Source organism: Papaver somniferum, chromosome 7 (assembly GCF_003573695.1).
Source record: "Papaver somniferum cultivar HN1 chromosome 7, ASM357369v1, whole genome shotgun sequence".
Taxonomy (NCBI): Eukaryota; Viridiplantae; Streptophyta; class Magnoliopsida; order Ranunculales; family Papaveraceae; genus Papaver; species Papaver somniferum.
This window is the reverse complement of record NC_039364.1, coordinates 36141975-36154870: the sequence shown is the minus strand read 5'-3', so window position 1 is coordinate 36154870 and position 12896 is coordinate 36141975. Positions and strand designations below refer to the sequence as shown.

Genomic DNA, 12896 nt, shown 5'->3' with positions numbered 1-12896 from the left:
GCAAATTACAAAAGATCATCGTTGTACTGAGTTTTTTGTACAAAATGCTTATAAACGGGCCAACTATAAAGAGATAGTCTGATAGCGCCTAGTGGAGACAGGAGAGAGCTGAGAACCTGCAATGATCGATCGAATACTAACATTCTAACCTCAAACTCAAAGAAGATAATCCATACAAGTAAAAGAATACTGTATAGTCACTAAATCTAAATTGGACCATTGGTAGCTAAAGGACCTGGAATTGCGGAATGGGCTTTTTCTTGTTGTTGTTATAGTAAATGGGTTTTTCTTGGCAAGGCTCAAATCAGCTTTTACACTTTTTGCATGGCTCCAGCTCCACTGAGCCAGCCCTGCTTCTGTCACTGAGTTCGTCAGCAGTCAGCATTCTCTTTTATTTTTAAAGCATTATCCTTGTGTTCTTGTAGAAAATTAACCATCAAGGAAACTCCCATGGACCGCGCAAATCTATAATATAAAAGCAGCTGATTGATTCCCACGCAGCTTCCAGAAGTCGGTATGTCTTGCATCCTTGTTGCAGGTCATTTGTTTCATGTGACGCCTCATATATGTGTGAACCGCACGCAAATAAAAAAATTATTCGCAACACATACGGGTTGGAAACACTAGTCAGACTCGGTACGTAATCCTCCAAACTATTCACCTCAGCCATACAATCACCTCTTAAATACACTGACAACAACACTCTCTTGAAACCATCTCCAATGGAATCTATCTGGTTCATAATCATAATCACACTCTCCTTCTGTGCAACCATAAAAGCTCTAATCAATCTTCTTCAAACCCCTAAGAAATTACCACCTGGTCCTGTTTCAATCCCAATCATAACCAGTTTCCAATGGCTTCGAAAATCATTTGCAGATTTAGAACCGACTCTTAGAAATCTCAAAACAAAGTACGGACCAATCGTAACTTTGTCGATTGGTCATCGCAAATCAATTTTCATCACAACCTCGAGTTTAGCTCATCAGGCTTTGATTCAGAACGGAGCAGTTTTTGCTGATCGGCCACCCGCACCAGCAACATCTAAAATTGTTTCGAGTAATCAGCATAATATTAGCGGAGCTTCTTATGGTCCTTTATGGAGACTACTTCGGAGAAATCTAACTATGCAGATTCTTCATCCATCGAAGATCAAATCTTTTTCTCCAGCTCGAAACTGGGTTTTGAATATAATCAAGGAAAATATTAAGAAAGAATCGAATTCAGGGCAAAACCCTGTCCTTGTTGTCGATCATTTTCAATTTGGTATGTTTTGTTTACTTGTTTTTATGTGTTTCGGGGAAAAGCTTGATGAGAAGAAAATTAGAGAAGTTGAGTCTGTTCAGAGAAGTTTCCTATTGGGGTTTGGTAAATTTCAGATTCTGAATTTTTTCCCAAAATTCACTAAAATATTTTTGAAGAAAAGATGGGAAGATTTTTATAAGATGAGAAGTGATCAAGAAAAGGTACTAATTCCTTTAATTAGATCAAGACAAGAAAAAATGAAGAAAACGTTTGAAGACAATGAGAAATCTTTAGGGTTATGTTATGTTGATTCATTACTGAATATTGAATTACCTGATGAAGGTGGAAGAAAACTGACTGAACATGAAATTGTCAGTCTATGTTCTGAGTTTTTGAATGCAGGTACTGATACTACATCAACAGCTTTACAATGGGTCATGGCTAATCTAGTGAAGTACCAAGAGATTCAGTCCAAATTATATGATGAAATCAAAACATTGTATTCTGGTGATGATGAGATTAAAGAAGAAGATTTAAAGAAACTGCCATATTTGAAAGCTGTAATACTGGAGGGACTAAGAAGACACCCACCAGGCCATTTTATTCTACCTCATGCAGTGACTCAAGATATAGGATTAGATGGGTATGTTGTGCCAAAAGAAGCCACAGTGAATGTCATGATAGCAGAAATTGGATGGGACTCAAAAGTATGGGAAGATCCAATGATGTTTAAACCAGAGAGATTTTTGAGTAAAGATGGTATCTTGAATGAAGAATTGTCAGATGTAACAGGGAACAAAGAGGTTAAGATGATACCATTTGGAGCTGGTAGAAGAATGTGTCCTGCTTCTGGTTTGGCAATGCTCCATCTTGAGTATTTTGTTGCTAATTTGATTAAGGAATTCAAGTGGACTGCTAAGGCTGGAGATGATATAGATTTGTCAGAGAAACAAGAGTTTACTATTGTCATGAAGAATCCATTATGGGCTCATGTTTCTCCAAGGGAACAAGATTGTTAGTGTTTCTTTTTGTCAGTGGTTGAGCTTTAAATAAGTTTCCTCAGATCATTGGAGTTGTACTTCTTTTTAGTATTTGATTGAAGATATGGTAATGTAGATATCTGTCATGAATCTTGAGTTTTTACTTTCACTTCTTGTTTAGCTTAATAAAGGAGCAAATTGAATGTATAGAAATTACTCTAAATGTAAAGAGAAGAAAGTACACTACCCTGTAACCTTTAGTTCAGAAATATGCAGTACGAAAAAGTTCTAGCTTGGTTGTTAAAAGACAGGGTTGGCCATTTGGCATATGGTTTGCACTTACAGGTACATACTGGGTTTACCCCCTTTGATCATGTAAGTAAGGTGTTATACTTGCATTTCATTTTTTTCGGGTTTTCGTTTTGTGTGGTTCCGAGTGTTGTATTTGCTTTTGCAGCTATTGAAACAGTCCCCAAACGACTTGGCATCTTCAAGAAGTGGACAAATTCTGTGCTTTGGTATTTTCCTTTCCTGAATTCGTGATACCAAACAAGATTCTCAAATTGCTGTGTATGGCTTATAGGAATAGGAGGAATACAGGATCTATGACTGCAAGTCTCTTCAAAACAAAACAAAAAATAAAAAGTCTAGACAGCTCACTCATTTCTTGTGTGAATTGAGCTGATGAATTGCGTGACCGCATGAGAAACTTTGGCCTTACAATTTCTGAAGAGAAAGAAAGAGAAAAAGGGCTTGCGGCAAAGAGAACCGGGAGGTTCTTAAAACATCCAGCTTTGTTTGCACAGAGCTTCCAGATGCGACGGAACCATTCGGCTAAGTGAATCATCAAACATATAGGATCCATTTAGCAAAATTTCTAAAGCTGAACATACGCTACATTTACCACTGAATGAACATATATATTTTGTTGCATAAATGATAAATCTATATTGTTCTGTTGCGACATGACTGACTTCTAACGGCGGAGTTCACAAAAGGATAAAATTCTGTACCACCGAGCATTTTAGGAGGAGTGCGGAATGACTGACTTGATACCAAGGAGCTGTTCCCTGAAACTAACGTGCCGGGTCGGCACGTAAAAGAAGCATTTGGCTGTCCATTGGGATATAGAGTCAGTTGACCCCATAAGGAGGACAATAGGCTAAGGTGACTGCAACGAACGTTTTCTCTTACCCTCACAAAATTCCCAACCTAAGTTCTGCAAAATCACGTCTTGTCTCCATATTAGTGGTGCAGACTTCATTCTTCTGCTGATTGATTTTTCTGGTTAGGGGTTTTCAATTTCTTCAGGTACTACTGCTACTCAAAATCTAATCCAGTTTCACCTGCTAATTCTTCTTTCTTTAAACAAAATAATCTGTGATTTGTTTATTTCTTATCACCATTAACTATGCTACAGATTAATCAAACAGCTCAAAGATTATCCACTATGTACTCATATAAGGACCAGTTTGAGTGTTTTTTTTCTTCATCTTCTAATATCGTTTCAGTTAGAATTAGAGATGCCATGAGACGCTATTGGTTTTCTGTTTTTGGAAAAATTAATTTCTTTTTGAGGTTCTGCTTCTCATATTAACAAATGGAGTGGAGGTGCCAACACAGTTAAAATTATATGATTATAAATGTTCTATGTAGTGAAGGGTTTGGCAGATAATGTTCATTTTAATTACAGATCAAACATGGAAGGTTCAATGTAAGGATCTCCTTGTATTTGTGGATCAAAAATAAACCTAGGCATGATTTGATAATTTCTAGAATATAATTACACTAAGCCCCAAAATTCAAGTTTTTCCTAAATAATTAGATAAACCATCATCCTAGCAAGATCAACATTTAACAAGTGATGGATTCTAAATACAGAAAGTGTTCATATGTAAATTTTTGGATCGACAGCATCTTTGTCTTTTCCAACTAGGATGGCTTACATGTTTTACAGTTCTAGTTCTATTTACTTTGTTTTTAGAAGTTGTTCAGCTCTGTGATGGTTGTTCTTTTGTTTGATATCTTAATTTGGGTGATTTGACAGTGCAGGGATGCTGGCCAAATTAGTAGCTTCTCCTGTGCTGACTTTGGAATATGCAACACGCTGTTCTTTATCAATTGTAAGTTTCTTCTTTGCTCATACTTCCTGTTGACGCAAAATCATACATGGTCGTTGAACTGGTGTAATACTGTAGATTAAGTTTGGAATGGCTAGAACTAAGAAGATAAGAAAAATGGTATGCTTGTTATGTATGGAAGAATAGTGAAGACTATATATGGGAAGGTTTCAACCTTGTAGGCCACCTTAGCCGAGTTCACGCTGATTCTCAATCTAGTTTAGTTTTGTGTGATTTCGTACTTGTTTCCTCTTGGTGAGAGATGTCAATTCTTAAGCTAACGTTTACAATTTGACAATGCAAAAGTTTATTCTTTCGTTTGACTTCTAATTGCGTATCTGCGTGTAATATTTTCTTCTTCAAGGGCACAGTTTCATTTTTTCTCATCATTTAAACTATTATAGTTATGCTCTCCTGAACACTTGTGATAACAGGTAACACCAAAAGTTCAACCCAACATTATCAAAGGAAATACATGGGTCTCTGTCTGTGTATCAAGGAAGAAGTGGGAATTACATTCAGCTGCACAAACCCAGATTGTAATTTCAGGCGACGAAGACAAAGCAATGTGGGAATCATGCAAACAAGCTCTATCTGCATTTAATTTCAACGATGAAGAAGAAGAAAAAATATTAGGAAAAGCATTTGGTCAGTTACATTCACCTTACTGGGGTGAAGAAAGAACAAAAGAAGTTCCAAAACTTGAGACTGTAAACGGCATATTGGATTATTTAAAAAGTTTAGGGCTTGCAGATGAAGATCTTTATAAGTTACTCAAGAAGTTTCCTGAGGTTCTTGGATGTAATCTTGAGACTGAGCTGAAAAATAACGTACAAATATTAGAGAAAGTTTGGGCAATTAAAGGGAAAACTCTTCGAAGCCTTCTACTACGCAATCCGAAGGTGTTGGGTTATACTATTGACTGTAAAGGAGACTGTGCGGCTTTATGTACCCGATGTTGGGTTCGCTTTTAGCCTGTCTATGTTTTTATCTTGTATCTGTATAGGTGTATTGTTGTATTTGTAAAATGATGTATAAGAAAAAGTGCAGTTTCATTGATACATATTCATTTGAGAAAATAAAATGAAATAATATTACACCAACTATTGTATTTCTTCATTCTTTTTTGGTAAAATGATGTACAAGAATAGTGATGTTGAGTACAATTAGAGATTACCAGGGAAGCGCGTCGTTAGTGAAAACCCAGTTGTTCAGCTTTCTGCACATATTTAAGAAAGAAACAAGTTCATTGTTCCATCAAGGTAACCGTACAGTGATTTCTTTCTTTGTTTCCATAAGACCAGAATTTGTTCAAGTTCGTGATCCTGTGTATGGGTCATAGTGCATATCTCCTGACGAGACATCCTACTAGAAACTAAAGCAAGTCAGCATCCAATGTGCTTCCTTGGTAGCAAAATTCCCTATTCTCGTGTACTCGTGTATACTATTACTGGAACTAAGGACCAAGTAAGCATTAGCAGCATGACTGTTCTTTTAAGTTACTAGTATCTACAAAGGATCAAGCAATTGTTGTCCCTTTCTATAGAGCTTTTTGTTTCTGGTCGTGACTCGTGGGATTCTGGAAAGATTATGAAACCAAGCATACTTCAGAATACTGCCAGTTCTGTATGTAGTAAATTTAAAGCGCACTTAACTTTCATCGCAACATATTTAGCTACCTATTACGAACACCGAACTGATTAAGCAGCAATACCCATTTCTACAAACATGTCTTTGTTCTCAAAAAATAAAAAGTTAAAAGCACAGTTACAAAGCCTTGTGCTAAGAAAGAGAGTTCGATACAGCCCTTAAGGTATTTTTACAATCAAAACCCAGGAGAGGGTATTCTTTTTGATATTAAACACAGCTAAACAGTAGAGATCTACAGAACATCAGTTCATATTAATTAAAACCAAAAAAAAAAAAAAAAACTAAAATTTAGCTGCTAACATATGTATAAGCACTTGAACGGTACCGGACTGTGCATGTTTTCTGAAATCTAAGTGCAGGCCTCATTTGCATGGGAGAAACGTTGGGCTTGAAGACTTGCTGCTTCCTCTGAGACAAGAGCTTGAATTAATGCAGTCTTTACTTCCCAAGCCGTATACGGAAAGTCTTTTCTAGAATATGAATTGAGAAGTGCTGCACTAGATTGCTTCAACAAACTTGAAAAGGCATTGTTGTTGTCGTCATTCCTTTCTGTTGCTTCTAACAATGTTAAGTCTGTTCTGTATCGTTCATAGACTCTTGAGCCGAACACCTTTGACACTGATGATGTTTGTGGGACCATCCTCGGCCATGCCTCTCTTCTGCTACTCCAAAACCTGAAGAGAATCACATTTAGCATTCTTCCGGTGTGTATAGAAATATTTCTTTCCACATAAAAAAATAAAATAAAAACAGAGAGATTTTACTCTAGAAATTTAGAAAATCCAGCAATCGGTAGCTCAATAAATTCTGATATTTGGACTCCAACAAATAGGCTTACTAGACATCCCCAATCTTGCACTAACATCATGTGCATCCCTTCTTATGTGGTAGGTCATGGAATATTAAACTAATTCCTAATGGGGAGTTCGAATTGACTGCAAGTTTATGTGTTTGGTTGTACCACAACATTTCATGGTCGACGAGTCTGAGACAAGCCACCTTAATATGGTTTAACCAAAGAAGAAGAAGCCTACAGGACAAAAAAGCTTACTCAAAGTCCGACAGACTTGTCATTTCGGAAACCATTCAATTACCCCTAATGGCCAAAGCTCATTCTCCCCTCTTGCTTCCGGAAATGACATCAAAGAGTCCGGTGCGACGACTAGTCTATGTTACTTTTCAAACCTGCTAGTTTTAAGTATTTTTACTGAGTACATTGTTTTCTTACTTCCACACGGACCACACTTCATTTGAAGATTTGAATGAAGCTTTAACTTTATATTTTGACCAACTAAAATCACATCCCCACTAATCACATGGTGGGTTCTCCTCAAAGCAAGTTTAAAGATATCACTATTTAACAATTACCAAGACCAACTGTCACATTTTCAAAATAATTACAAAATGAAAATTAGAATAAACAAAAGACATACACCATAAAAAATGAAAAGAAAAGGCAAACTTAAAGTAAAAATAAATCTAAAACAGCATGAAAACCAACGCTCAAGTGTTTGAATTTTGAATTTGTGAAGAATAATACTTGAGATTGATGCAGACAAAACAAGAAAGGTATGGCGGACTCTGACATATTGTTTGTTAAAGATTATATGAGACCAAAGAATCATTTATCCCCCATCATAACATAAGATACCTTAATTAATCATGAATTAGCAAATGTCCCAAGAACCAACACCTATTCCCCTGAGTTCGCCCACTCACATTACAAACACATGCCTATGACCTCAAAGAATCCGCCGAAAGCCTCTAACTTGGTACAAGTGTATAAAGGTTGATACTTCTACTAAATCGTTTCTCAAATTATACCAATTGTGTAAAGGTTCGTACTTATACTAAATCATTTCTCACATTATACTATTTGTGTTTAAACAAGTTTTATCAAGTCTAAACTAGAAATGAGAAGAGGTTAGACCTATGACCATTGATCCGTGTCTTGAATCTTGATGAATGGAAATCATCTGAAGTAAGATCTAGCAATTCACAGGGGACCCCAAGATTTTAGTGGGTCCCACATCAGACCCTAACATTGGATTCCTCTACCACATTTTCGTATATCTGTAGATCCAAATTTGTAGTTAGACCTAAAATGAGGTATATACAAGTTCTGACTCAGTCATCCAGTATACTAAACCTATAACAGATATGAATCAACTCGAACAATTCCGAGTCAACCGTAAAAACCTTTTCACGGGGTATCTCAAAGATAGTTTTCATTTTCGTTCCTAGCTGAACATCAAAAGAAATCTACTGAAAACAAACAGTAACGTAAGATGTCCTCTAATAACAGTTTTTATTTAACAAGAGAAAGTTGATGATGCTTACTGTGGTGTACACCTTCCTCTGATCCTTGAGTACATAAACCCAGGTCTTCTTATCAGTTCTTTCTCTTGATGACCCCTGATAGCTTCTGCTACTGTCACTGCTAACCCTAGAATGAATAAAACTAAAATGAGTCGACTCAGTACTGTAGAACTCTCCATTTTCTTCTTCTTCAAATCCCCTCTCTCTCTCTAACTCACACTCTCTCAAGGTAATAGGGGTGCCTGTGTCAAGTGTTTTCAATGTATAGAAATAGAAGACTAGAGAGAGAGAGATTGGTCTGTTTCTTGTCAAACATGTCTCACTTGTTTTATTTATTTATTTGGTTATAAATGTCTGGTTTAGATTCTGGAGCCATTTCTCTTTCTTTCTTTCTCGAAACTATCGCTTTCCTTTTTAAATTACATAAAACTCCTTCAAAGCTCTGACAATGAGTCAATGACATAAGTTTCGTACATATGAAATTGGCAATAATAACCTTACACATTCAAATTCATACTCATATTCACGTTCAACGGTTATGCACGAACGAAAAAATGATTAGTCTGGCAGTAAGCAGAAATAGTTACGGAAGACTTAAAGTTACCATGGCTGTACTTAATTTGACGGGGTATTTTGAGTTTCCTCCCGATAACATTGTTAATTTGCATTGTTTCGGCTAAAAAGTTAAATTAGCAAAATCTTCTTTTGGTAACTATTTCCTTCGGATACCGAGTACGAATTTGTGCACATTTCTTAACGAGTGTGCAAGTAACATATTAATCTTAACCATTGATAAATAAGAAGAGTCATGGGACCATCAGTTAACTAATTAACCAATCAGAATAATATGTTGAGTATACACTTTTTAGAGAAGTGTGAACAAATATAGACTCTCGAATATCTGTTATGTGCCACGTAAGAAGTAAGTAGAACGTGTCTTCTTCGAGTCAAGGAGTGTGCACAAAACAAAACGATGGCTCACCTTAACCAGTTGTTAACTAATTAATATTCATTTATTATTTTTTTGAAAAAATAATTATTTAAACCTTAAAAATGGTAACAAGATATTTTTAGCATCTAACAAGCCATCTAACAATACCTAGGATTCCTAAAAATGGCATAGATAACTAATATTGACTTCTAATAATTATTGTATATTCTCGTGGATTAAGCTAATTTATTTTTCAATATAATCACTACTTTTCAATATAATCACCACTAAAACGGGATTGTCAGATACTTGGCATCAATACTTCTCCGAGGCATAATTGTATTTTTACAGGCTTACTAGCAATACAACTAATACAAGTTCCACCAGCAAAATCAAACTATTGATCAAATTGGGTTGCTAGTAAGCCTGTAAAACTACAATTATGATAGAGGTGATTGTAAACTGGTAGTAGTAATGGAGATGACATTATCTGATTAGTGTAGAGTTTTATCTGATTTTTGGTTAAAAATTCATTCTATATGTGATCACCACTCACCGTCAAAGAAGAAGAAAAAAAGAGACAGAAGAAGAAACGAAAGGCAAGTCGAAGAAAGAAGACTAAATCATCACACGTCAAAGAGAGGTATAAATTTCATCCAAATCAGCTTGCCACATATACAAACACGTCATCAGGAGGGAAAGTAGGGAGGAGAAGGGGCAGAGAATAAAAGGTAGATCTATAGAATCACACTTGAGCTCATCTTTTCAATGTATTCTTAGCCTTTTCATCTGTCGATATGGAAATCTTGTAAGACAAAGCTTGAGGGATGAAGATCTATAGGCAGGTATACATGCATACTAAATCTATTTCGATAAAGAGAGTATCGTATAAGTTTCTTAGTGAGCCGTATGTTCTCATTTTAAAATTAGTAAAAATAAGAATCATAAAGCATTGGGCTATGCGGAAACCTAATCACCCAGGCAAGCGCGTTATGGCATGCTTAATTAGAATTTTTTTTTGGTGATTGGCGAGCTCTGCTCCGGATCCTGCTTTTCCACTTGCACCTGCTTACCGAGCCGACGTTGTATTCTCTTCTCCAAGATCACCAACCACTGACCTATTTGACCAAGGTCTTCCTTATACAACAGATTCTCATCCTATAGAATCCTGATTTAACCTAGTATCCCCAACTTCTTATTTTCCGTATATTCTTACTAAAAACGCGATCCGGGAATATAAACTTATAACCCCATTATTTGTCGCTTAACATTAATTTTCTAAACTAAAATCAGTTTCCGTAAATAAAAAGCTTTAAAAGAGGAGCATATCACCAAATAATTAACTTCAGATTCATTCTCGATTGGACTTTAATAAATATTGGTGTCGAAACTCAGTAATAATGTGAGAATAATCACATAATCGGTTCATATCCATAAATAAATAAGGATGCAATCATGTAAACTTAGTAAGAGTATTTCTTGTGGGTCCAAATTTGTACACCTCTCAAAAATTGGGGTTGCACATTCCGGCTTCGTTCATTGGTGGATAAATTTTTCGAAAAACCACCTGGTTTTCAGGGTTTCTTAATTTTACTTTTCTTTTGTTGTACTTTAAGAATTACTGATATTACACATATCTCTCTTTGACTTTCAGTTTTTTTTTTGTTTCCCCCAAAACTCAGTTGAATCTCTTTCTTTGGTTCATCTATCTCCTCCATCTCCGTATTTGCTCGAGAATCTTAATATATTGATGTATCATGGTTTTTTCTGTTTTCATAGTTAATATTTGAATTTGGTTAGGGTGTGACGAAAATCCTCCAAAAAATTCTCATTGTTTTCATTGTTACTGGAATCACTCAAGGGAAAGAAAACCTTGACCTTAGAACAAATATGATTGAAAACTATACGAGAAGTTTAGCTAGAGAGAATTTTAATTTTGGTAATTTTCTTAATCATCAAATATTTTGTTTCAGAAACACAATTAAGTCATTCCTCAAATTTAAGAGAACATTATAATTGGAGATGCAAACAATAAGCTCTAAAATAAATTATGAAACTAATTACAAATATCTGATTAAAATCAAATAATCATACAATACTAATGGCACTGATGTGTTTATAGTATACATATTGTCCTTGAAATCAAAGATACGCATGGGGTGATCCGGTACTTCTTTTTCTTTTCTTTTTTGTTTTGGAGATGGAGCGGTAGATGATGAAGATCATATGCAGACTCATGGGTTATCTCATGTTGATTTCTTGTTAATAGATGACGTTGATCTGATTTATTAGCCGTGTGATCATAAAATTGTCGTGAGTTTGACGTTATAAATACGCATCAGTTAGTAACTAGGTTCCCAAATCCTAATATCAAATATAAGTTATTATGTATAGGTAAATGAAGTCTACAAAATCAATTTATTATTCCATTAATTCTGGTTAGTTCTTTAGTTTTTTTGAGTTAAAAACGGGAAGAGATAAAGAAGAAGATAGAAAAACGAATATGTTTAATTATAAGGATAAGTTAGAAAACTCAAAAGTTGTTTAGGATACGAAACTGGAAATCAGAATAAGGCATGTGGGACTATGGTTGGAGCCGGAATGTGCACCTCGGATTTAAAGGGCGTGCAAATTTTTGAACCAATTACTCAGTTATTTGTTATTCGTGCCACAATGACTTTATATGTACCTTTAGAGAGCATTGAGGAAAGTGCTGTCATATTTTCTTAGAAGAATTAGGTATATTATTCACCATATATATATTGGTAGCGTTTTTCGAAATTTATTCTCGTGCTTAAATTACTTTTGATGATTATTACGAGACTTTAAGTTGAGTTTTCCACTCTCAAGTTACCATTAATATTTAAGTTAAGAATATTGATAAGCTTATTTGTTCTTATTTACTCTTTATTGAATTGATCTAACTGTGACTCCACATTCAAAAGTCTCTTATTCAACTGTTCATTTTCCTTATGGAAGTTGGAAGTTTTTTTTTTTTTTTTTCTTGATATCCTAGGCTAGTGGTCCCTAAACTACATCGAAACTCCTTAAATTGGGGTGAATTTTTGCAATTATAGGGTTCGAACCCCTACCTCCGCAGTGGGAGGGAGCATACCAACTACCAGACCACTTGGTGATTGGAAGTTGGAACCATTCCGATTACAGTGGGAGGTAGTTGGAAATTGGAAGCATCCCGATTAAAAAAATTCTTTATTGAGCAAAACTCGTTTTGTGAGAGACTAATTCACTCTTCCAGAAAGACAATACTGATTAGGGAGCTCTGTGAACATCTCTCGGATTCACAAGATTTACTAACATGGTCATCAAAAAATGTGATATTTCCGGTTATATGTAAAAATTTCTTCCTCGCGATAGTAGTCAAAAGTAGCCACATATGCTTTGATATATTATTTTTTACAATATATTCCTTATTCGGAGATTCAGGAAAAAAATATCCAAACCCGAGATGCTTAAGGCATTGAGGAACATTATCATCATTGTGTCAAACTTATGTTTCTCCTGGCCATATGATCTGAAGGAATTAGGAAACAAGCTTTTATAAGACCTTATTTTTCTCATGTAAAGAAGATTCTTAAATCGTCGTTAAACAATGATAACGCGGATGTTAAGATAGTCTTACCTTCTTGATAG

General features: G+C 35.4%; 3 protein-coding genes across 4 annotated transcripts; 2 read left to right on the top strand and 1 right to left on the bottom strand.

Moving 5' to 3' along the window:
• Positions 1-518: 518 nt before the first annotated feature.
• Positions 519-2531, top strand: LOC113296969 (cytochrome P450 89A2-like). The gene has a single exon (XM_026545336.1). It carries the CDS (start codon positions 723-725, stop codon positions 2262-2264), a length of 1542 nt encoding a protein of 513 aa, XP_026401121.1. The 5' UTR covers positions 519-722; the 3' UTR covers positions 2265-2531.
• An 847-nt stretch (positions 2532-3378) lies between these two features.
• On the top strand, positions 3379-5464 carry LOC113296970. 2 transcript variants are annotated; one of them, XM_026545337.1, is made up of 3 exons: positions 3379-3536; positions 4273-4348; positions 4780-5448. In XM_026545337.1, the coding sequence occupies exons 2-3, from the start codon at positions 4280-4282 to the stop codon at positions 5317-5319; spliced, it is 609 nt and encodes a 202-aa protein (XP_026401122.1). In that variant the 5' UTR covers positions 3379-3536; positions 4273-4279; the 3' UTR covers positions 5320-5448. The 2 variants fall into 2 exon arrangements, with proteins under 2 accessions (XP_026401122.1, XP_026401123.1); XM_026545338.1 differs by having other exon boundaries at positions 3388-3536; positions 4278-4348; positions 4780-5464.
• Positions 5465-6062: 598 nt separating this feature from the next.
• Positions 6063-8610, bottom strand: LOC113292579. The gene is made up of 2 exons (XM_026541466.1): positions 8336-8610; positions 6063-6669 (listed from the first exon to the last, which is right to left on the bottom strand). Exons 1-2 carry the CDS (start codon positions 8491-8493, stop codon positions 6345-6347), a joined length of 483 nt encoding a protein of 160 aa, XP_026397251.1. The 5' UTR covers positions 8494-8610; the 3' UTR covers positions 6063-6344.
• Positions 8611-12896: the final 4286 nt, after the last annotated feature.